Source organism: Orcinus orca, chromosome 4 (genome assembly GCF_937001465.1).
Source record: "Orcinus orca chromosome 4, mOrcOrc1.1, whole genome shotgun sequence".
Taxonomy (NCBI): Eukaryota; Metazoa; Chordata; class Mammalia; order Artiodactyla; family Delphinidae; genus Orcinus; species Orcinus orca.
The window spans coordinates 15,775,448-15,801,140 of record NC_064562.1 but is presented as its reverse complement, the minus strand read 5'-3'; the positions used below and the strand labels follow the sequence as shown (position 1 = coordinate 15,801,140).

Sequence of the window (25,693 nt, the reverse complement as noted above, 5' to 3'; positions counted from 1 at the left end):
TTTTAAAATGTTACATTAATTTTAAGTGGGATCAGCTATAAAATATCTGAAATTATGATACTTAAACCATAACAGTATGGAACAAAACCCCGAGTAGCCTATCAAGTGGGCTTGCCTCTTCTGTTTTCTGACGTAAAATTTATACGTGGGATTTGCTGTATGTGGCAGGTCATCTCCCTCTCATGTGGCTCTAGGTGATTTTAGTTTCCAAGGAGTTGTTTTAGTTTTTGATTGTCATATCTTTAATTCACACTTCAATGTTTTTAATCTGTGCTTTGGTTATTGTCTTATCCTTTATTTTGTTGTGTTCCCTTGAAGTTGAACATCCTGGGTGCGATGATACCAGTTGCTACTTTTCAGGAAAAAAATGTTAAATTTAAGTGTGGTGATCTTCTTACTGAATCATTTACTCCTGGCTGATTTCTCCCAGAGTACTAGTGGAGGGACAGCTGCCCCAGCCAGCAGTCTCCAAAATGGACTTCACAACCCTCAGGCCAATGAGATTTGGGGGGTAAAAATAGACACTATTAAAGACTTCTGTGTCTGTTCATCTTAGCACATACTTTTAACCTTAGGTATATTTTATAACATGAACATATTGATGTGTTAATGTAGGTATATAACTTATAAAGAAACAGAAACAGAATGCAGGCTTGATTTCTTTTTGATTGATGGCATGTGCAGTCCAATATGTTTAGAGACCTTGCTCCAAGCATGGTGAGCGGTTCATCTCTCACCAGGGTTCCTGTCCATCTGAATGGGACAGAGAAGTCAGGTTCCTCCCAGCTGTTTGCAGCAGCTTTGTGTCGCTCCTGGTTAGCAGAGAGATGGAGAAATTAAGAATATGGAGAGAGAGTGTGTTCTCCAGCACCATGTTCTTTAAAATGGCACTTTACTTGGTCCCTTCTCTCAAAAAAAGGCTTGAGCCAGCCCAGTCTCTTTCCTCACTGGGAGAACTCTTTACCATGACTTTCGGGGTCAGTGCCGAAGAAGCCAAGGACTGAGCCTTATTCTTGGGCTGCCTCCTACGCAGACTTTGCACTCACAATGTGGTACTGTATTAGATTTGTTGACCTCAAGGTCATGGCCAATAGGCAGTTTAGGTTTTTTTCAGTGGTCATCCCTGCCAAGAAAACTGATCGTGTCCTCCATCTCCCCTGGCGATCTGTGTTGATTGTAGGAATGGGGTGTGGATTATACATTGTTGGGTACAGTTACCTCCCGGAATACAATGCGTCTTCTTTTAGACATCCCAGGGAGATAATTTGGACATAATGAAGATCTATAGTAATCAGATAATTACTATCGATTGCTCTTTCGATGTCTTGATGAGGTAATTAGGGTGTACTGGAGAGAAGCCAGAACTGATTGATTGGCATGACTGTAATCTCAAAGATTTCTAATTATGTTTCTTTTCTTCTAATGGCTTATAAACAAACATCATTTTAGCTTTAGAATTTGTCAGGTGCCAGGTTCACCGGGAACATCAGCTTTCTCTATTATGCTAACTAGACCCTGAACATGATCAACATAAGCTCATTACGCCTTCCTGCTGAAGCAGAAGAAACTGCAATTAACCCTCGCTTTTCTTATCCGTCTTTATTCCCGCACGGCCAGATTCTCCTCGAGGACTGGAGTGTGAAGGGTTGTGGGAGGGTGTTTCATGAGGAGCGTGTACGGCTCTGTGCTGGGTACGTCTAGAGGCCTATGGGGACTCTTGGAGGCTGCTGAGCTGCGGGCACAGCAGAGCCAGGGCACAGTGACACAGCGTCTGTGTCGGGGTGGCTGAGTGCTGTCTCCTGTCACAGGTAACAGCCGCTCATCAGCCAGCAAGGTTGAATATTCTCAACGTCAGTGCTCTCAAGCAGCTGGACCACTCCCATCTCTCTGTCGATGTGCTATTGCCTCATCTCTTCCATTACACACTAACTAGAGGAGTCCCTGCCTGAGACCACATTCCACATCACCCTCACATTCCCTACACCTTATAGGACCTTTCGGCAGCTTGCATCGTGCAGAATAGTGGCCCGACTCAAAGATGGAGGGTGCTAAGAACCAGTAAAGGAGCAGTTTGAAATGAGCTGTTTCCATCTAATCAGTGATGTTGGTAAGCTCTGCACTTACTGGACCACAGTTCTGCACTGTGACCATCTATCTGTGCGGGAGTAGGTTCCCTGTACACGCCTGTGGGATGGCCTGAGTGATCACCTGTGTTATTGAACCCCGTGCTTCCGACTGAAATCTCACCAAAGAAGAAAATCGTATTTTGTTTTTATATTGTTATAAAATCCGTTATTTTCCTGAACCCATTTGGGAAAAAAGGTCACAGATGTCTGCGTATTCTTATCACTGAAACTTTTACAGCACGAGAGGAACAAACTGCACCAGGACGGTTCAGACAGCAGAGGAGACTCGGGATGTTTGGTCATTGAGAACTTATGGTTTGCTGATGTTTGGATAATTGCAGCTGTAGCTGGAAATGCTTCATTAACTCCCATTAGCTAGCTTGAGGAGTGGAAGTAGATACAGAATTTATCTTCGTGTTATATCTTTATAGCATAAGTAAAGTTACATAGCAAATTTAATCAGCCATGGTTCTTGAAAAATGAGGTGGTTTTTTAAAAAATTGAATCTGAGTGACTATTGAGATCAATAGTTGGTGCTGAAAAATCCTCCTAATCTGTATCAGTGTACTTTCCTCTGTTAGAATATTTAATGAGCATATTTTTATTTTTTAATAATTGGGAATTGTGCAGTGGATCATTTTAAGCACAAATTTTATTTCTGTAGGTAACGAAACTGAAAAAAATAGAAAAAGTGCCCAAAAGACATTCCAGATTTTTATTTGTTAGCTGGTATTTCCAATCTAAGATCTGGTTTGTTTTCTAGTTGTCTGCCCCTTTCCCTAAAAGTTCATTGAAAATCTACTTACATTATCTGTTTATCTATGTTTCTACCGATTTTTTCTTTTTGGGGGGATTCTCCCCATTTTGGGTTCTGATTGTCGTTGCCCCGTATTTGATTAAATACCCCACTTGTTCGTCAGGAAGTGTAGACTGTACTGAATGTACCGCACAACAGTGTCGTGTGGCTTGCTGACCCAGTCCGTGGCCAGTAGGGCCCAGTCACGTGCAGACTGGCGGGGGCCTCAGTTGGAGGGTCTCGGGGCTGCAGGATGGAGGTCACGTGCTGCAGAGTTAGGTTTGGGGGCTGGGGGCAGAGTGAGGAAGCATACTGTGGAAGTGATGCCAGTCATTCATATTTGCTTTTGGTTTGGGACGTGTCGTCGCAGGAAGTCTTGCAGCTCGAGAGACAGATGGGAGGACAGCTCCTAGAAGAACCTAAGGCTCTTCACTTCAAAGGCAGCACCCACAACCTGCGCCTGTCGATTCATGATGTCACCCATTCCCTCTGGAAGAGCAAATTGCTGGCCAAATATCAGGTAAGGTTCCCAAGCTGAACCAAAGGCTTGGAGACACCTGCAAGAGGGCTAGAATGATTTAGACAGAAGACACTCCCTTCCTTGAAAGTAATCCTATCTCAGTACTCGTTTGTCCAAAATAGTTGGGGGGTGTTTAGGAGTTTTTGAAAAATACTCTAGACATATGGAGGAAATGCTTTTTTCTGAATTCTCTTTCAGATAACTTTACTATCAATGTTTTAGTAAATAAGATTTCCAAGTCCATCATGTCTATGCATTCTCAGAGTAATGTTAACATTGAATTGGTAAAAACCAGCCTCAGATGCATTCATAGGAGAAAGGGAACATTGTTATCCCACATGACACAAATTAGGCTTCAGCCTGGCTAGGAGAGTGCCTTTACATTGAAAACTTAGAAGGAAGCTCAGCTTGGAAGCTGGGATAGCAAGTGAAAATAAAACCTGGTCAGGATTTTATTAAATAACAGCATAAAAATACTGGTCCCAAGTCCCACTGTATGTAGCTGTGTGTGGGAAAAACAAGACTCCCCCGAGGTGTTCACCTCATCCTCCATCAGCCAGCCCACGCTCTCAGGAGACTGTGTGATGGGATCCCAGCCTCAGACCCATCCTAGGAGTCGTCGACACCCTTAGGATCAGCAGTGAATCCTTGTCTACACACGTGCAAATCCAATCCCACACCCTGCACTGTAGCTGCACTGGTTGTGATTTCCTGATGTAGTAAGTCATGAACATACTAGAGGGGATGAAGGGAAGAGTTTCAGCTGTATTCTTACTCTCAGAGGTCTGGTACTTACACAGAAATTGTGGGAAACAAACCCACTGGTGTGCTTACAGTCTCGAGCTGTGATGGGGGTACACGCTCAGCGCTTGATTGAAAGATTGGCTTTAACTTTCTCATTAAATCTCCTCCCTTGCTTTCTTCTTTCTCTGATTTTGCAACTGCCATAAAAGTCCACAGATCTTCCCCTTTTATGAACAATGCTTTTTGTGCAACCATAATGCAAAGTTGTTTTTATAATAATGATAACCTGATGTTAGTTTAAGCTAAGCCTGGCTGAGTTCTCACCATCTGCCAGACTCTTGTGTACTTTGATTAATCTCATTTAACCCCCTCCATTCAGGTACTCTGTTGCTTAGGTACAGTCTTTCACAGATGAAGAAACTGAGGAAAGGTTAAGTAACTTTCCCCAAATCACCAAGTAAGCAAGGGGAAAGGCATCCTATTTGTACTGGATTTGGCTCCAGAGCCTATGTTCTTAACCAACATGGTCTACCATTTTGTATCAATCCTTCTTCTTCCTTTATTGAAAAAAAGATTCTTGGGCTCTGTGAGGTGATCTAGACTCATAGACAATTGTGTCTGTTAGAGGCTTGGTGCCTTTTAGGCCAAGAACTTTTCTCTGGCAGCTAATCAAGCCTCTGGTTTCCAACCTGTAGTGAGTTTTGACTTTCCCCATCCTGTGCAGAGGGAGGGCGTAGGCATGAAAGGGAACTGGGTCAGTGCGTCATCCTTTAGACTTTGCTTTTCTCCAGGGTACCATGGCAGGGGTTCTTTTAATGGGCAATGACTGGAGTGTGTAGGTTTTATTTGGGCAATTGTCTAAACCTTAAAAAAAAAGATCATTGACAATGTTTTCTTTGTTTTGGGGGGGTTTTTTTTGTAAGTGACAGAGAAGTGGCAGGCTGGTTAGGTATAAGGATTCTGGGGCTGATTCCCTGGGTTCAGACCTCAACTCTGCCACTTTCTAGCTGTGGCACTTTGGGTGAGTTCTTTAACATCTCTGGGCCTCAGTTTTTTTCACCTGAAAAGGAGGTTGGGATGTGTTTGTGCATGGACCCATCGTGAGGATTAAATAAGGTAATTAACACGTGCGGTACTGAGATGAGTACTCTGCAGCGTGCTGTCTGATAGCTTCCTTGAGCGTTGGTCCCTCATTTGTGGCTCACCCTTTTATATGCTTCAGGAAATTCCTTTCTACCACATCTGGAGCGGGTCTCAGAGAAACCTCCACTGCACGTTCACTCTGGAAAGATTTAGCCTGAACACAGTGGAGCTGGTCTGCAAACTCTGTGTGCGGCAGGTAGAGGGAGAAGGGCAGATCTTCCAGCTAAACTGCACCGTGTCCGAGGTAAGAGGCGCTCATCGGTCTCAGACCAGAGGAGGGACCGACCTCCGGGAGGGCCAGTGGGGTATAAAGTATCTCAGCGTGGGAAGTCCTGAAAAGCGCTCTGGAGGGCCTGCTGGTTCACAGAATAGTATTTTTAATGAACACAGGGAGCTAAAATTATATGAAAGTGTAATCGAGGATCCCTTGCAGAAAACAGGACTTTTACGTTTTGTGACATGAACTTAAGGATCTTGTCCTAACTTTTTACACAGACCTGAACTTCGAGTGTAAGGTTCAATTTAAGTATCGCACACAGAGAGGAACTTTCCCAAAGCATCCCTGCTGTCCCCTGTTCCTTGTATCCTCCGCCTCTCCTCCTGTTCTGGTTCTTTCCTCGGAACTCACCTGCTTTGCCTGTCCGTGCACTCCCTGCCCCCTCCTCTTGCCTCCTTTCCTTTTATCTCCATGTCGAAAGGAGAAGTCTCTTGGTCTCGGTGCTCTCTTATACATCATCCTCCAAATAGAAGAGATGCCCTTCTCCCCGAGGTAGGAGAGACAGTCCAGAAATAGAAGTAAAATCGACGCATTTCCCCACTGGCGCCCATCACGCTGCCTTTCCTCGCTGTGACCCTCACTTCCTTCAGGTGGGACTCTTGTCATTTCTGAGATAGAGACATATAAAATCATCACTGCTATTTCAGACTTCTCTGGGTGGAAAGAGGGGGTGCTCATGACCTTATTGGTTACCTGGGCCCCCAGGGCTTGGAGTCAGAACCATGGAAACGCTTCAGGCTGGAGGGACAAAAGGAAAAGGACAGGGTGAGAGGAAGGGGGCAGCACCGTCTGGGGCCTGTGGAGCTGAGCTTGGCGTTGCTTTTTGAGCCCCAGCACAGAATTGTCATATTTTAGAAGTACGGCCGGACGGTATATGATTTAAAAGACTCCTTCTTCCTCGCTGTCTCATGCACAGCGACGAATGAAACGTCACCCTGTTCGGCGTGTCTCGCTCCACATGTCGTATTTAAAGACAGTCTTCCTTAGCAAACCGAGGGGGGGAGCACGTCAGCCTTGCCGCTGCCACCTCCTCCTTTCCCACAGCCTGGCGAGCGGCGGTCATCGTTTCCTCCCTCCGTTTCATGAGACTTTTGACTCATAAACAACTTTAGTCACAGGCCCCGGTGACATTCATAAGGCATGATCTTGGTGTCAGGGCGCCATGGCAACCGCCGGGCCTTTCTGTGCGCGGGGCCCATCTCCCGGGCCCGCAGCACCACCCCTGCTGGCTCGGGAGGGTGTTTTCACTTTCCAGGCCCAGCAGGTCTGCAAAGCTCAATACCCACCCAGCTCCAGCCACAACAAAGGCTGCGGAATTTTGGAGGGGGCGGCGAGGAGGTCTGCTCCTTTGATGCTTGCTTTCCGTTCAGCATGAGCGATGTGATGAAAAGGCAGACGAGCTGTGGCCGCGAAAGAAAGCGCTCTGGTCAGGGCTGACCACCCCCCCCCGCCCCCCGCCAGGCCAGCCAACCCCTCACCGAAGAGATAGTGTCGCGTCATAGTGGGATCAGTTTAAGGACTTTCTTTCCTTTGCCAACACAGGGGAAAGATGATTTCTTTTGCAACCTGGTGGCAGTCAGCTCAGGGAGGCCGACCCTTTCGTCTCCTCAGAGGCCTGTGACAGACAAGCACACTTAGCGGGGTGAGGGGGGAGGCAGAAACGACCCGAGTCAGATGACTTTGGGGATTAGGGGCCACTCTGCTGCCTTTCCTTCTGGGTCACCGAGTCCCACCGTTGCTGTTAGCATTTGAATGCGGTGCCTGTGGCCCGCAGAGCGGGGAGAGTTGGGCTGGTACTGATGTCGGGAGCCAGGCTGTGTGCTGGTGAACAATTGGCTCTGGAGAGCCCCGAGACCTGGAGTCTCATCAAAAGCTCAAGGAGGGGTTCCCTGTGGCTACAAGCCACAACCAACCAGAGAAAAGGCTCCACTGGTGGTGCCTGTCTTCTGGACAGGGCTCCTCCCTAGGGTCACGTGGCAGGCTGGCAGGTGGCCCGGGGCTGCAGTTCCAACGTCCCATCTCCTGAAAATGAGCTGACTTGCCAGGAATGCGCTGCTGCCCTCCCCCTGCCACCCACTGCTCAAGGCGTCACCAGCGCTCCTTTCTACAGCTCCTCGGCCCTTGGCCTCTGCAGTCAGGCACAGGGCCTGCCGCCCCCCAGGGAGACCAGGCTGTGCTTGACACAGACCGGGGTGATGTCAAGAGCTGGACGATTGTTCCTCTCTAGGGGCCTTGGCCAGAGATTCCTTACCTAGAGATAAAGCCTTTAGTCTCACAGAGATGAAGTTTAAGAATGAAAATGCCTAGAAGAGTTAAAAGTATGAGGATAAATGATGATAAAAGGTTTTTCCTTAGAGGGACAGGGGAGGTAATAAAGGAGAAGCTGCCCATCACCAGCAAGAGGAAAATAAAGTAGAGGAGAGAAAGAAGCTTCAGTCTCGTTAGGACTTTTAGTTTTAGCTACAGTATAGACAAAGACGTTATAACCCTGTTAACTACTGACACACAGCACTTTCGTGCACACAAAGAACAATATTAAAGATGTACAAAGCCTCACTCTGCTATAGCCATCCTATCTGTTCACCTCCTCTGTTTTCTATAACCTGTTCAAAAAGGACCCTTGGGAAAATCTAGTTTTTCTAAGTGACTTCAGGAAGAGTCAGAATACAGGAAAGGAAAGTCGTCTCTCCCGTGGAGTGTTGAAAACGTGTGCCACAGCAGCTGTTTGGTTAATGGTGAAAAATCATGTTTAACCAAGGGAAGCATAACATCAAAGACAGGTGGTACCAATATCATAAACAATTATTATAGTAAGTGTTCTGTGAGAGCATACCTGGAAGTAAAAGAAGAACTAACAGCAACAGAAATTACTAGATGAAATTTGAATGTAAATGTATATATGTGTTTTTCTTTTACCTCCAAGGCTGCTGTCAGCCATCTGATAAGAGAGACAAGGGCTTGTTTCATGCACAAGGAAATAAACAGGCACAGTAGCCAAGGCTGGAGACTCAGGGTTTGAAGGCCCACGTAAAGTGCTGACAGTTCTTTATTCACCAAGAGAAGGGGGACAACGTGTATGTGTGAGCAGACCTTCCTGAGAGTCGTGCCTGCCTTACCTTCAGGACTGAACAGTGAGGAGAGCCTTACCTTTAGCCACGTTTAGTTGGAATGTGGCAGCACTATTCTGCGAGGTGGGCTTCTGTTAGGAACTGGCTTCATCCTCTTGCTCTACCAGAAAACATACCTTCCTCTCTTCAACAAATATGAATTGAGTAGCTTCCACGTTCAGGGCACTGCCCTAAGGGTCAAAGAAGTTCTGAGGATGACAAAAATACTCTCATCTCCAAGAACTTTGGGAAATCAGAGGAATTCGTCCGTAAGTACAACCAGCGTGCATAGAGCAGATGTAGGAGGAGGACAGGGGCTGTGGGAAGTGCTGGCGGAGGGCTCTAGGCGGAGGGCTCTGGGCGGCTTTGCTCAGGGAACATGCTTTTCAGCCCACGTTTTGAGGTGTTTGCCTGACAGAGGTGAAGGGAAAGGGCAGAAGAACTCTCGAAGGTACATCCTTAAGAAAGGTGCTAGGAACAGTGAATGGTCCAGTCATGCCAGTGCAACCTGAGAAAGACAGGAGCCAGGCTGCCAGGTGGAGGGAACACAGGGGCCCCTCGTCCACGGCAGGCCTGGCTCTGCAGGTTACAGGCATCCTAGGCTTCAGGCCGGCCCGCCAGGCAGGCCCTGCAGATAACCTCATGGCCTGATAAGGAGTTGGGAATCCATGTGGCAGGAGAGCCATTTAACACTTACCAAGGAAGGCAGGAGAAACGTCAGCGCTGGGCTTTAGGAAGATGAGTCTGGCATAAGGGATAGAGCACAGGGAAGCAGCAGGGAGCTGGTGAGGCCACGAGGCAGCGCTACACCAAGCAGAACCCCCCCCCCCCCCACTCCCCGTGCATACTCAGCCTCCACCGCAGGCCAGGGATGGGCAGGCTGGGTTTCCTTCCAGGCCCCATTGTTACGGTCCAGACGAGAAGCAAGCAGGACTTGCAAGCGGGCCGTAGTGCTAAGCTGTGGAATGAGGTGTGATTTCTCCACGCCTCTGCCCGCCCCCGCTCCCAATTTTATACCTGAGAGAAGCGCTGGCCACTTGGGTGCAGACGTTCCCAACGTAAATCTGTTGAAAAGCACGGACATGTGCCTTCAGTCCTCTCTTCTGGTTTAAGCCCTTTGTTTAAGCCCTATGCCCTTGAGGTCAGGAGCCCTCTGTCCTCGTGGTCCCTCGGAAAGAGCTCTGTGCCCAGTGCAGGGAAAGCTCTTTGGGATTCAGGGACTCCAGCGTATCTCATACCAGTCTTTTCAGTCCTGCTATGTGCTGGAGTTGCTAACATAAAGGAGCCACTGGAATCCTCCGAGGCTCAGTTTGCCAAGCTTTGGGTTCTGAGGCCAGATATTGTGATCACAGCCAACACCACTTGATGGTCTATGGCAAAAAAATTTGTTTGGCTCTAACGTGCCCTCCAGAGTCCCCGGACGGACCCTGTGCCGTGTGATCGCACAAGCCTCGCAGTGGGCCTGGGCTGCTGATCCTGGAACACAGACAGTGGCCCCCCAGGTGTAGGAACGGCAGGGTCTGGGAGGCTCTGGAGGGCGGGGGCACTGACGTCTGAGCGGAGCCCTCCACCAGACCCCGAGACTTCCTGATGGCTGGACCTGCGTGTGGCTGTTTTATCCTCCAGCAACTAATTATGTTCACCACGGGAGTTACCTGCTCTGAAAAAGAGAGAGATGACATTTAAAGTAGATTAAGTGGATTTTCTTTTATTGCTTTAATCGTCCCCAGGCAACATTTGCTTTTGCTTTTCCAACCAGCAGAAGTGATCAGAAAATGATTAGAGTTTCTCCTGCAGATGAATTTCAGGTTTTGCAATCGTGCTGTTTTATGAGCTGAAACTATCTCAAGAGCCAATCTGTGGTTTTCTCTACTAAAATTAGATTTAAAAACAAGGGTGCACAGCAATTGGAGGATTCTGTTAGCAGCTTGCCCTAAAGCCAGGTACTGTGTTCGCCATTTTCTTTTAAATAATTAGTCTTAATTCGATGTCATTTAGAGGAGAGCTGTGTTCCATTTCATTCAACAAAAGCAGGCCCCGAGCCATCTTCTGCAGAGGTTAGAGGGAGAATTTACTCAAGCGTTTGCCCAGGGCTTCCCCTCAGGGTCAGACAGCCTCTAGAATCTCAGATCTAGATCAGTTCATTCTCAAAGAGCTGCCCTTTTGAACATTTCTCTCCCCCCCCCCCACCCCCCCACCCCCCCCACCCCCCCCCCCCCCCCCCCCCGCCCAACCTAAACCTTTAGCAGTATTGATATTCCCTCGCTCATCCTGGAGAATCCCATTAGAAAAGCTGTAATTGAATTACACCCGAGCTTTCCAGCTAGCCCAGTCCTTACAGAAGACCCGTACATCCAAGGCTATGCAAAAATCAGCTCAGAGTGTACCTCTTCCTCTCAGCCAGGTTACAGAGAATCACAGCCGTCAGCCAGAAAGAAGCCATTCTCACTAAGGAGAATATAATAACATTCATTCTCTTCTTACCATTCAAAGCAAGGCATTATGTTGATTGGCTCAATAAGGATTGCTTTTGTCTTCAGAAATAATGCTGTGTTGTTCCCGTGCCTGAACTACAGGAACCTACTGGCATCGATTTGCCTCTGCTGGATCCAGCGAGCACCGTCACCACCATGACGGGACCCAGTGCTTTCAGCATCCCTCCCCCTATCCGGCAGAAGCTCTGTAGCAGCCTGGATGCCCCACAGACGAGGGGTCATGACTGGAGGATGCTGGCCCATAAGCTAAACCTGGACAGGTGGGTATGGCCAGGCTTCAGAACTAGTTCCTGTTAGACCATTGGGCTCCAGGACTGATACAGCTGACTTAGGGCAACGTTCATTCTTTTCCTCCATCTGTACATTTACTTACTTTTCATTATGAGAACATGTATTAAGCTCCTACCTTGTATCTTGCACCATGGTCTTGCAAACACGTTGTTGAGAGACATCCTGGGCTTACCTGACTTTTGTAAATATCAGGTTTTGTGATCCACTTCGCAAAGCTGACAGGCTAAATCCCCCTAAATGATATATCCATTCGCTAATTTGTTCCTCGCCTCCTGCTGAGCAGGACCTAATGCTGGATGGGTAATGAACATGCTAAACACAGCGCCGCCAGGAAGTTATGAAGAGACCTCCGGAGCCTCTTCTTTGTAGAACGTTGCAGTCACGACCAAGCAAAAGGTGTGGCATAACCTGTCAAAGATGATCAGAGCCTGGGCTGGAAAGAAAACATAAGTCTCTTGGTTTCCTGTTTAGGATGTGACCCACAGACATCTTGTCTCTTAAATTATCTTACTCAGAGTTGAGGTTAAAGTTAAGGCATCACGTCTCCTGTCTGGGGCTGACCTAATTAAGTATGGGCTAGTTGTTCAGAACGGCTCACTGCAAGCCACAGTTTCCCAAGTGGGTCCAGTTATACTTACAGAAATGCAGTAACGAAAAGGTTTAGTAAAAACTGAAAGGAAAAGAGATCCGTACATCACACCATTCAGCACATTTTCCCATTACCAATTACAGGTACTTGAATTACTTTGCCACCAAATCAAGTCCAACTGGCGTCATCCTGGATCTCTGGGAGGCACAGAACTTCCCAGATGGAAACCTGAGCGTGCTGGCAGCTGTCTTGGAGGAGATGGGAAGACATGAAACAGTAGTGTCGTTAGCAGCAGAAGGGCAGTATTGACCCAGGCTGGGGCTGAGAGTGAAGCAGGAGAGTCACAGGGAGTCTGTGGACGTCCAGGGGCTCAGAGCTGAGGAGGAAACCCAGTCTAGACCAGTGAGCTCCACAGGCAAGATTGCAGCGGGAGAGAGAAGGAAAACAGACACAACTACCAATATACATGCCCACTCTACTCGGACATCGTCACAGGAGTTAAGAACAATTGTACAAATGTGTATCTTGAATTTAGAAATCAACCTAATTTTCCTCTTAGTTGGGCTGTATGCTGTGTGGTACAGGATCTTACAGTTTCCTAGGAAACGCTTTTTATTGCTATCCAGATCTATGGATAAACTTTCTTAACAAACCCAGTTTCTACAAACGTTGTTTACATCAAATTGGACAGGGATGCAGACACTGTCCATGGCTCGTTCTATTTTTGTTTAAATCATTTGAAGTTGAAGCTGTGGACGGTTTCCTGTGTCTCTTTCAGATTAGTAATTTACAGAGAAATCACAGACTTTTCCTACAAATCATGTGCATCAAGTGTCTCAGAGATAATCCTCCCATCAGTGTTCTGTTTCTAGAACTTGTAGAACCAGTGTTACTGTTTGTATCGGGGAAGTGGAGAACCTAAGTATAAAGGAGAGAGAGCTAAGACTTCCTTATTCCTTGAGGGTACCCACCTCACGCCCTTGGGGAATAAAGCTATAGCGTGGCAGGGAAGACAGGGATTCACGTTCAGCCACACAAACAAGCATTTTTTCCACAACATGTGTGTTTGTAATATGCAACTTGAAGTGGTTTTTTTTTTTTTAAAGAAAGGTATTATTATTATCATCATCATTATTATTGATGAGTATTTACAAGTATTCTAGTAAAAGGATTTTCTTTTAACTTGTTTTTGTTAGCAGTACTGTTAGTATTTAGGTATTGACCTGACCCGGGCACCTTCTCATAACAAGGTGGGCGTGGTCACCAGTTTAATTAAACAGGCATTGCTTCCCTGACCTTTTATCTTTCTCCCATCATTCTGCCTGGAAAGGAGGTAAATGCTCACTGGCCTTGTCAGTCTGGTCTCTGAGCTTGCTCAGGCAGGGGCTTTGTCCTCCGGGTCTCGTCACGAGAAGCGTTCAAGTGTTCTGATTCAGGCTTTACTCAGCATTGTGGTCACACAGCCCCACACGCCTCTCGTGGGTCCTCTGTCTACCTTGGAGGCAGTGTGGTTGAAGGAACAGCCTCTGAGCTGGAAACCGGTTCTCATTCTGGGTTTGTCACTGTCTAGCTGTGCTACCTTGGGAGAGTCATTTACCCTCACTGGACCTCAGCTTCCTCACCTGTAAACTGAAGGGATGGGATTAGATCAGCTCAAGGTTCTAAAATGCTTGACTTCCACTGTGATGCTCCCAGTCTCCGTCATCAGTATGAAGACCACAATGGACGCTGACCTGGATCATTTAAAGATTCAACTAGCCTTTCGCCCAGGCTACATTATGCCTTTCAAATAGTTCCCACTTGGAAGATAATTATTCTAACCTGTAACATATTTGTCATGCTTTCAAGTCTTGTCTTTGTGTCATTGCATCACGCTGTTCACCCAGAGATGGCATCCCTTTATTATCACTTTCTTTCCTCTCTTGGGACCAGTTGCCTTCCTGACTAGTTGCAAATTATGTTCTATTATTGTCCTGGTCAAAATTTTTTTAATTAAAAAAATTTTTAACTGAAAAATAGTCAACAGACTACTTTGTGTAAACTATGATGTTTCCTGAGGACCATCACAGGCTCTTTGTTTTAACACAGGGACTCAATTCATTCAGCAGGTGGGGAATAAAGAGTTAACAGCCCAGGAGCCAAACCAAGATTGAACAACAAGCACCCGTGCGTATGAATCAGAACTTCCAAAACATGGCTGTGGTTAACTTTTGGGCTGGAGGTATCCAAGTTGCTGACTGGATTTGAATTAGAAATAATTTTATACCCTTTCCCCCTTCTTTCCACATATATTTCCTCTCCTGACTATTTTGGTAACTTTTTGATATTCCCAGGTTCCTCCATCCTCATCATCGAGAAACTGCTGATGAAAGAAAAGGGAGCCTTTTCTTTCCTGCCTTTTATTTCTTATCTTTTGTTTTAGATGCATATTCCATAATCTCTCTCAGACCACCCCCCTGTACCATATATAAGAATATGTTACACTTATTGTGAAAGGGAAGGATTGCACTAACAAGTTCAGTGGATAATGCTTATACCAATGCATCTTTGACCAAAAGATAGTAAAATTCTACATTAAAAAAAATTTAATACATAATTTTTAAAAAGGAGGAGGAGGAAAGAGCTGTTGTCCATTGCTGCATCTTAAAAGAACTTCTCAAGGTTACTCACCATTACTGGTTTGGGGGGCTGTCATCTGTGGAAGTCAAGAATTAGAAATCTGATACCTAAGGAGAAATAGAAAGGAGTAACTATGTAGTATTCAGATAAATCAATTCCAAAACTGACTAAAAAAAGTCATCAACACAGAACTACAGAACACAGCAGGAACTGTATTTTTGAGGCTCCCCCATGGGGGGGGGGCTTTGGGGTTCACTTCGGATGCTTCGTGGTTTTCGGTTAACGGGCAGAGCGGTTGATTCCCTATAAGTGAGGTATTCATCTGTCATCAGGTGAAGGGCAACTTCCATATGTACAGCACAGCATTTACATTTATATCAAATGATTTTCCCTGCGAATTCTGATTTCCTTCCTTGGAGGGAGTGAAGTAATCGCTGTTAGACTGCTCTCAAACTCGGAAGACCCAGACTCAGCAGTTCAGCACGTAGGGAGCCGCCTTCTCAGCCATCCTGTGACACGTCCTGCCTGTCACATCTAGGGCTTCTGTGTAGGTTGTGAGCAAAGACTAGTTTACTTCATCCGGAAGGAAAACAAATCGATCACTTGTGCATGATGCCATCTAGTGGTGGATAACGCAATCTACCCTGCGTCTAATCGGAAAACTTGGGAAAAGTTGTTTGACCAAGGGAATGGATACCTATAGCGTCTGCAGGACCTTTATGACAAACAGACGTGGGGAAATTTTCACTTCTAGTTTTCTTATTCTCACATTGTTTTTCACTTAAATTAGCCATACCAAAAATTACATGTCCTTATGAGCCTAGTACATTTGTTACTAACTCATTCATACACAACACGTCTCAAGTTGGGTTTTGGTTATAGGAATAATAGAAGTACGTAAAAATCTGTACGAAACAGTTTTTGAAGAGTTGTCATTTTTAACATTTATATTTTTCATTGGGCTTTATATGTTTTAAGTCTTTTAGTTCTCTAGTATTTATTTTTGAGGGTGTAAGAAGCACCCACTTAGAAATAAGTTTTATATATGCAAATGAAAATAGTGCGTCTAATGAAGTGGAAACTGTGCTTGATAACCAAGGAGAAGAAATTAGCCTCCTGAATTTGGGGATCTAAAGGCAGAGGTTTCCTCCTGTTTTCACTTTCCTCTCACCAAACTCACTGAAATTTCCTTTAAGTGATCTGGAAGGAACAGAAGTTAGATTCAGAGTTGATAACTGGGCACAAAGTGATGCCAAACATGTAACACCGAGGTGCTCACAGCCAGTAGCCTTTTCATAAACAGCATGAACGCCAGTGTGGATACTCACCTCAGCTACCCAGAAAAATCCCCATATTATCACAGGAGCAATATAAGCTCTTCCAAGGCAGGGCAATATTTGGGGTGAGATGTCCATTGTTAAGTTGCATAACCATTAGCCATTTTTACATATACTATTATTTTGTAGATTTTAATCTCCCAACTTTCAAATAGTAGAACCATTATTTAGGAAGAACTCATGGAGACTGAGTTCAGGACACTCGAGAAACTACACAGTAATAATTTTTTAGAGGTATTTCTCCTATAAGAAGGATATCTTAAACATTCCAATAGTATACTCGTTTTTTTTGTTGTTGTTGTTTTTAACTTCTTCTGGAGAAGAGCAGACAAGGCTCTTGCTTATGTGTCCGTAAGTGTGTCTCTGTCGGGGACACGGCAGCTGTGTTCCTGGTCCGCTTACTCCGCTGTCTCTATCATTAATGTTTGAGGAAGGAAGCAGTAGGTGATCACTGGCTCCTCAGAATTCACAGCCTTTGCCACTACAAGGTCTGCCCCCATGAGGTCAAGCAAATAAAAATACTGACCTGCAAGAGAGTGTAAAGTAGGTAGAAAAAGTTTAGCTGTCGAATTCTCAGTCTGCAGGTCGAATGGGAGCGTTGGCTCTCGCTGAGCAGTTGCTCTGGTCAAGGTGTCAGTCTCGCACAGAGGCCTCAGTCCTCAGTCCAGGTCCACGGCCGATGAAAGCAAGGATGACTGTGGAAACAGCCAGAGTGAAATTGGGTTTTATCCATCTTCTCTGAGAACAGGTGAGCTCTTGTGAGTCAGAATGCCATTGCTCAAAGCCAGTTATCTGTAAAGATGATAATGGTCAATGAGCATTAGATTTTACGGATCCAATAAGGAAAATATTTTTATTATTATCTCAAGGTAATCAAACATTGTTTTACCTTTTGAGTGTCTCATAGCACCAACTATTACACTTTGCTTTTTCCTTTTCTATTGTTTTTTTTTAACCTTACTGAGCTACTCTTGACTGAAATCCTTAGAACTTGGCCTCTGTGCACTGAAGTGCTGTTTCATTACCCTAAGAAATCTATCTGTATAATCTCTGGCTGTAATGATGACTTTGAAATAGTTCCTTTGCCTCTCAAATGATTTCCCCCCCCATGGTATAGGCATGAGGGGAATACATACATTGTAAGCATTGTTCATTTAAGGCTGTATTCATACAGCTCAAGTAAGCCAAATGGAGTCATAAATATCTCCAGAATTCATGCCTGAAACCTCCTATTTTTGAAAAGTAGGGAGATGGCCTTGTATGTCACTGGGTGGGTTTCTGATACAGGCTAACAATTAACTTCCTGATCCTGTAGTCTTATAAACCTTGTGATTGCTCCCATTTTGGGAAATCCTGCTCTAAAAATCTGTCTTCAGCAGAGTTCATGGCGCCCAGCTTTTTCAGTGGCCCTGTCACCTCCCTGTACTGATCTACAGGTAGGATATTTATGGGCTCATGAAACAAAACATAACGTACACTCCCAGCCCTATTTTAGCATGGTCGAGGGCAGTGTTGCCAGGACAGACAGGAACTCCACAAATGCACTAGCACACAAAACCAAGCAGGTATAAGAGGCTACTACTTCCCAGCCCGCTGTATACTTAGACTTTTGCGTATTGCAGAGAACTGTCCAGAGATCTTCCGGTATCCCTGCAGAGTGTCAGGAGAGTCTTGGCCTACCAGCTATGGAATAGGAAACAAGGAAGGTGCCCTGAGATAAGGTCAGCTGCCCACCAGGCAAAGCATTTGCTACCATATGCCAGCCTCTAAACATGCCATTTCAGATCGTGCCTCAGCAAAATTCTAAGTTGCTGAGGCCGTAGCACTTCAGGGTCTTTAATTTAACAAACATGCTCAAATCCTTCGTGCCAACCTTAAATTCCAGAAGTCTACTGGACTTGGCACTATCACAGCTGCTGCTGAACCTGATGGCATCTACCCAGGGTGGAAAACCCCTCAGTACTGAGCTCAGAATGTGAATCGTAGGCAATTTTTGCTGATCGGCAGCCTAAGAATTGATGAGCCCTTGACCTCTGCATGTCAGCACTTCCGTGAGGCAGCATCCAAGAATCATGACCTGAACTATGTCCTGGATGCTAAACCCGTTCAGAGCAGCATAAAAGAGCAAGAAATCCACAGCCAGTGGAAAATGCTGGACAGCAATCGGAACAAGCTGAATGTGCGATCTGCATTCTCCCCTTTGCTCTTTCCCAGGCCTCCCGTTGGTAGTGAGACCCTCACCCTCCCGATGGGATGCGTTTAGCCCAGTTGCATGGACTAGCATCCCTGTGTGTGTGTGTGTTGTGTGTCAACGTGTTGTATGTGTTCACTGAGTTTAATGTTGACCTGTCGCAAGTTGGTGACCTTCCTCTTGGCTCTTTCTAAAGAAGACAACCAATGTTTGTCAGAGAAAACTCCCCAGCAGTCTGCGGTGCAGTGCCGTGTCATCCACCTGCTACTCCCTGGGGAACAGTTCAACTGCAGAAATGTCACATTAAGGTTTTGTGCTTTGTTGTCTTTCTTTTTTTAAACACGACACAACGTTGGCTTTTCGGATACGGAACTCTTCTTTTGCTGTTGTGGAGTTCCCTCTTGCCGTATCTTCTATGCAATTCCTTTTCTAGAAAACCCCTGCGGAGGCTTGCTCTCTGGGGTCCTGTCCGTGTTCCCCGTGTGCTGGAAGCGAGGGACGCCGGCTCTGGCTGTGTCTCTCCTCTCTCCCTGGCTGCCTCTCCCCATTTTCCTGCAGTCCCTCGGTTTGTAATTTTGCCTGCATTTATCCTGTCAGCCAACATGTACAAAATGTAAAAGAATTTTTAAACAGGTGATAAATTATATTTATAAGCAACAGAGAGCGCCACCCCCCTTGTTTCTTCACAGCAAAGCCCTCTGCGTGAAGAGTCACGTGGTGGCCCCGTAACAGGACAGAAAAGCTCTTGGATTCTTCACAGACAGTAATCCCAACGTCCCTCGGGCCAGGATGAGGTTCTAGAACGGTGCTTCTCAAGCGTCTCCACACACTTGAGTCACGGGAGGAGCTTTACCAAACACAACTGCCTGGATCTCACCCTCAGAGAACCTGGGTGCTGGGAGTGTTTTAAGCCCCCAGGTTAGCAGTTATGGGGGGACCGGGTCTGGGGACTGCTGTCAGAGCTGCTGGGGAGTTGGGAAGAAAGCAAGTGGGAGGCCAGACCCTCAGAGACTCGATTTTAAATGAAGTCTACACAGAGAGAATGGACTTGTGGTTGCCAAGGGGGAGAGGGGGAGGCGGAGGGATGGACTGGGAGTTTGGGATTAGCAGATGCAGACTGGTATACTATACAGGATGGATACACAGCAAGGTCCTATTGTACAGCACAGGAAACTGCATTCAACATCCGGTGATAGGGGAGGACCTTAAGAATGGCAGAGGAAGAAGATGTGGAGATCACCTTCCTCCCAACAAATACATCAGAAATACATCTACACGTGGAACAACTCCTACAGAACACCTACTGAATGCTGGCAGAAGACCTCAGACCTCCCAAAAGGCAAGAAACTCCCCACGTACCTGGGTAGGGCAAAAGAAAAAAGAAAAAACAGACAAAAGGATAGGGATGGGACCTGCACCAGTTGGAGGGAGCTGTGAAGGAGGAAAGGTTTCCACACACTAGGAAGCCCCTTCGCGGGCGGAGACAGCGGGTGGCGGAGGGGAAGCTTCGGAGCCGAGGAGGAGAGTGCAGCCACAGGGGTGCGGAGGGCAAAGCGGAGAGATTCCCGCCCAGAGGATCGGCGCCGACCAGCACTCACCAGCCCGAGAGGCTTGTCTAATCACCTGCCGGGGCGGGCGGGGCTGGGAGCTGAGGCTCCGGCTTTTTCGAAGGTCAGATCCCAGGGAGAGGCTGCGTGAACACAGCCCGAAGGGGCTAGTGCACCACAGCTAGCCGGGAGGGAGTCCGGGAAAAAGTCTTGAGCTGCCGAAGAGGCAAGAGACCATTGTTTCGGGGTGCGCGAGGAGAGGGGATTCAGAGTAGCACCTAAACGAGCTCCAGAGACTGGTGCGAGCCGCGGCTATCAGCGCAGACACCACAGACAGGCAGGAAACGCTAAGGCTGCTGCTGCCGCCACCAAGAAGCCTGTGTGCAAGCACAGGTCACTGTCCACACGCCCCTTCCGGGGAGCCTGTGCAGCTCGCCACTGCCAGGGTCCCGGGATCCAGGGTCAACTCTTCTGGGAGAACGCACGGCACGCCTCAGGCTGGTGCAACGTCACACCGGCCTGTGCCGCTGCAGGCTCGCCCAGCATCCGTACCCCTCCTTCCCCCCCCCCACCCGCCTGAGTGAGCCAGAGCCCCCAAATCAGCTGTTACTTTAACCCTGTCCTGTCTGGGTGGGAAAAGATGCCCTCAGGTGACCTACATGCAGAGGCAGGGCCAAATCCAAAGCTGAACCCCAGGAACTGTGCAGACAAAGAAGAGAAAGGGAAATCTCTCCCAGCAGCCTCAGAAGCAGCAGATTAAATCTCCACAATCAACTTGATGTACCCTGCATCCGTGGAATACATGAATAGACAACGAATCATCCCAAATTGAGGAGGTGGACTGTGGGAGCACCTGTAGACTTGGGGTTTGCTGTCTGCACCTAATTTGTCTCTGGCTTTGTGTTTATCTTAGTTTAGTATTTAGAGTTTATTATCATTGGTAGATTTATTGATTTGGTTGCTCTTTTTTTAAAATATATATATATTTTTTTTTCCTTTTTCTCTTTTTGTGAGTGTGTATCTGTATGCTTCTTTGAGTGATTCTGTCTGTATAGGTTTGCTTTTACTATTTGTCCTAGGGTTCCGTCTATCTGTTTTTTATTAGTATAGTTTTTAGTACTTTTATCATTGGTGGATTTGTTTATTGGTTTGGTTGCTGTCTTTTTTTTTAATTACTTTTTTATTTTTTAATGATTTATTTTTTATTTGAACAACTTTATTTTATTTCTTTCTCCCTTTTCTTGTGAGCCATGTGGCTGACAGGGTCTTGGTGTACTGGCCAGGTGTCAGGCACGAGCCTGTGAGGTGGGAGAGCTGAGTTCAGGATGTTGGCCCACTGGAGACCTCCCGAACCCTCATAATATCAATGGACAAGAGATCTCCTTCTCAACACTAAGACCCAGCTCCACTCAACAACCAGCACGCTACAGTGCTAGACACCCCATGCCAAACAACTAGCAAGACAGGAACACAACCCCACCCATGATGCAGAGAAAGCTATCAACAAAATTCAACACCAATTTATGATAAAAACCCTCCAGAAAGTAGGCAGAGAGGGAACTTACCTCAACCTCATGAAGGCCATATATGACAGACAAACAGCCAACATCATTCTCAATGGTGAAAAACTGAAACCATTTCCACTAAGATCAGGAACAAGACAAGGTTGCCCACTCTCATCACTATTATTCAACATAGTTTTGGAAGCTTTAGCCACAGCAATCAGAGAAGGCAAACAAATAAAAGGAATCCAAATTGGAAAAGAAGAAGTAAAACTGTCACTGTTTACAGGTGACATGATACTATACATAGAGAATCCTAAAGATGCTACCAGAAAGCTACTAGAGCTAATCAATGAATTTAGTAAAGTAGCAGGATACAAAATTAATGCACAGAAATCTCTAGCATTCCTATACACTAATGATGAAAAACCTGAAAGAGATTAAGGAATCACTCCCATTTACCATTGCAACAAAAAGAATAAAATACCTAGGAATAAACCTACCTAAGGAGACAAAAGACCTGTAAGCAGAAAACTACAGGACACCCATGAAAGAAAGTAAAGATGATACAAACAGATGGAGAGATATACCATGTTCTTGGATTAGAAGAATCAACATTGTGAGAATGACTCTACTACCCAAAGCAATCTACAGATTCAATGCAATCCCTACCAAACTACCACTGGCATTTTTCACAGAAGTAGAACAAAAAATTTCACAATTTGTATGGAAACACGAAAGACCCTGAATAGCCAAAGCAGTCTTGAGGGAAAAAAACGGAGCTGGAGGAATCAGGCTCCCTGACTTCAGACTATACTACAAAGCTACAGTAATCATGACAGTATGGTACTGGCACAAAAACAGAAAAATAGATCAACGGAACAGGATAGAAAGCCCAGAGATAAACCCACGCACATATGGTCATCTTATCTTTGACAAAGGATGCAAGAATATACAATGGAGAAAAGACAGCCTCTTCAATAAGTGGTGCTGGGAAAAGTGGACAGCTACATGTAAAAGAATGAAATTAGAACACTGCCTAACACCATACACAATAATAAACTCAAAATGGGTTAAAGACCTAAATGTAAGGCCAGACACTATAAAACTCTTAGAGGAAAACATAGGTAGAAAACTCTATGACATAAATCACAGCAAGATCCTTTATGACCCACCTCCTAGAGAAATGGAAATTAAAACAAAAATAAACAAATGGGACCTAATGAAACGTAAAAACTTTTGCACAGCAAAGGAAACCATAAACAAGATGAAAAGACAACTCTCAGAATGGGAGAAAATATTTGCAGATGAAGCAACTGACAAAGGATTAATTTCCAAAATATACAAGCAGCTCATGCAGCTGAATATCAAAAAAACAAACAACCCAATCCAAGTATGGGCAGAAAACCTAAATAGACATTTCTCCAAAGCAAATATACAGATTGCCAACAAACACAGGAAAGGATGCTCAAATCAGTAATCATTAGAGAAATGCAAATCAAAACTACAATGAGGTATCACCTCACACCAGTCAGAATGGCCATCAGCAAAAAGTCTACAAACCATAAATCCTGTAGAGGGTGTGGAGAAAAGGGAACCCTCTTGCACTGTTGGTGGGAATGTAAATTGATACAGCCACTGTGGAGAACAGTATGGAGGTTCCTTTAAAAACTAAAAATAGAACTACCATATGACCCAGAAATCCCACTACTGGACATATACCCTGAGAAAACCATAATTCAAAAAGAGTTATGTACCACAGTGTTCATTGCAGCTCTATTTACAATAGCCAGGACATGGAAGCAACCTAAGTGTCCATCAACAGATGAATGGATAAAGAAGATGTGGCACATATATACAATGGAATATTACTCAGCCATAAAAAGAAACGAAACTGAGTTATTTGTAGTGGGGTGGATGGACCTAGAGTCTGTCATACAGAGTGACGTAAATCAGAAAGAGAAAAACAAATACCACATGCTAACACATATGTATGGAATCAAAAAAAAAAAAGAAATGTTCTGATGAACCTAGGGGCAGGACAGGAATAAATATGCAGACGTAGAGAATGAACTTGAGGACACAGGGAGGGGGAAGGGTAAGCTGGGACGAAGTAAGAGTGGCATGGACATATATACACTACCAAACGTAAAACAGATAGCTAGTGGGAAGCAGCCGCATAGCGCAGGGAGATCAGCTCGGTGCTTTGTGACCGCCTGGAGGGGTGGGATAGGGAGGGTGTGGGGGCAGACGCAAGAGGGAGGGGATATGGGGATATATGTGTACATATAGCTGATTCACTTTGTTATAAAGCAGGAACTAACAGAGCAATGTAAAGCAATTATACTCCAATAAAGATGTTAAAAATGTATACCCTGTGATAAACCATAATGGAATAGAATATGAAAAAATATATGTATAACTGAGTCACTTTGCTGTACAGTAGAAATTAACACACCATTGTAAATCAACTGTACTTCAATAAAATTTAAAAAGATAAGTAAATCAAGTCTGCCAACAGCTGCACTAGTAGGTAGGAAATGAAAGGGGAGGATGCCCAGAGCTACAGCGAATGCCCGGCAGAGCTGCTCAACCTGCCGGAGCACAGCCAGCCACTGCCTCAGGGTGATGAGCACAGGACAGACTCGGATGTGCGAGGAGAGCTCTGAGGCAGCCCTTTCCTAATGAAGGAGCTGAGCCAGAAGCGCCTTTGATGGGAGGCTCCCGTCCCATCCCATCCCATCCCATCCCTCAGGCTTGAGCCAAAGAGCTTGGGAGCAGCCCTGAGGCACAGCCCCCCTGACTTGAGACTGATCCAAGACTGGGGTCGCAAAACCAGCTGTGGGTCAGGGCTGAGCAAGTGGTGGCGATGTGTACACTGGAACCAGTTTAAAACAGAAGGGAGAAGTGGGTTCTATGGCTGAGAATTTAACTCCATTAAAAGAATGGAAACTCAGTAGAGAACAAAATGGTACTGCGCACAGAAAGCACATGGCAGCAGAGACTCAGCCCACCCCCATCCCGCGAACCGTGCTTTGGAGCTTTGGTGGCCGGCATTCCTGTTGGGAAGACCGCACTCAAGAAAGCACGCGCACATTTTCCGAGTCACGTCGCGGGTGGGAGGCTGCCCGAGCTCCTCTCGGGGGTAGAGTCACTGGAGGGTTCAGGAGGGTGGCCAGCGCAAAGAACCCCCATCAGCCCCAGAGCTCCCTGTAGCCGGTTACAACCACCACCGGGGGCGGGGGGGGGGAATTACTCTGCAGGAAGAGAAGTCCTTCTGAGAGCAGGGTCACCTGTACTTTGCTGCTGTGACAAGAAGGAACAACCAAGCTTGCAACTTAAAAGCGAGCAGAGCAAGAGAAGATGCTGTTCGCCTCAGCTGGGATTTACTATCTCTCTGCCTTTGAGTCCCGGGAAAGCCCACAGCATAGAGAAGTAGGGTGCAGAGAGGGTGGGAGAGGTGTCACCCCACTCCCACCACTGCAAACTCTGGCTTGTTTTAAACGTTGCCATCTTTACATCCTGTAAAACTAATGTCAGCGAGGAAAAGCAGTATTTATGAGCACGTGCTGTGTAGCTGGTGCGGGGCCATCACATTCTTCACACGTTCACCTCACTTGTTCCTCCTAAGAGCTCTGTGAGGTGGGAATTTTGTCCCAATTTACTCGGGAGAAGATTGGGGCTCACACTATGTTCTTCCACAGAACTGAGATGGTGAAAACCATGGGATGGGAGTTAAATCGATCTGAATCCCAATGCTGGGATGAATTCTCTTGGCATAAGTGCGGCTGGCTAAACACAGCCAATCACACAAAAACTTCAGAGTCCCTGGTAACTGAGATGCAAGCCCGCCTGTAGTCTCTGCGCCCAAACAACTCTGGATTTCCTCTCTCCTAATCGTCTCCAGTGGATGCCCTCAAAACCAAACTTTGCTCTCTGCCCACCAGGATTCCCAGTCCATGGACAAACAACCTAGCAAGTTCCCTCTCCCTCTGCAGAGGGTTTTCTCCTCTCCAGGGGCCACTGACTCAGAAACAACAGCAACAACTGGGTTGTTCCGCACCCCATGTACCTCACAGCTGGGAAGAAGGATGGAGTCTTTCTCCTTCCAGGAGCACGGCTGTGCTCCTTCCAGGCTGCTGCCCCTGCATGGAACCCCACTCCTTTGTACGTCAGGCCATCAGGCCCCAGCAGCCTCTGTCTCCACTTTCTGCCCCTCACTGACTGCCCCCCATTCCCGTGCAGCCCCGGAGAACCCTGCCTCACAATCTTCATGTCATTAGACTGCCACCATCCTGGGACGCTTCAAAATCCCCAGAGACAGATCCAATGGCCCGGCTTTTGGGTTCCTCTTTCATCACCGATAATCTTATCCACTAATAAATCTGCCCACCCCTGTGATCACACCT

At 46.2% G+C, this 25,693-nt stretch overlaps 1 protein-coding gene across 2 annotated transcripts in view; it reads left to right on the top strand.

The window, feature by feature from the left end:
• UNC5C (unc-5 netrin receptor C) overlaps positions 1–14,104 on the top strand; it is a 393,266-nt gene extending 379,162 nt beyond the window's left edge. For both annotated transcript variants that reach the window (XM_012535635.3, XM_004276993.4), the window contains 4 exons: positions 3,293–3,442; positions 5,409–5,573; positions 11,290–11,468; positions 12,232–14,104. In XM_012535635.3, the coding sequence (XP_012391089.1) occupies positions 3,293–3,442; positions 5,409–5,573; positions 11,290–11,468; positions 12,232–12,397 (660 nt within the window). In that variant the 3' untranslated portion in view covers positions 12,398–14,104. The remainder of the gene's footprint in view (positions 1–3,292; positions 3,443–5,408; positions 5,574–11,289; positions 11,469–12,231) is intronic.
• Positions 14,105–25,693: the final 11,589 nt, after the last annotated feature.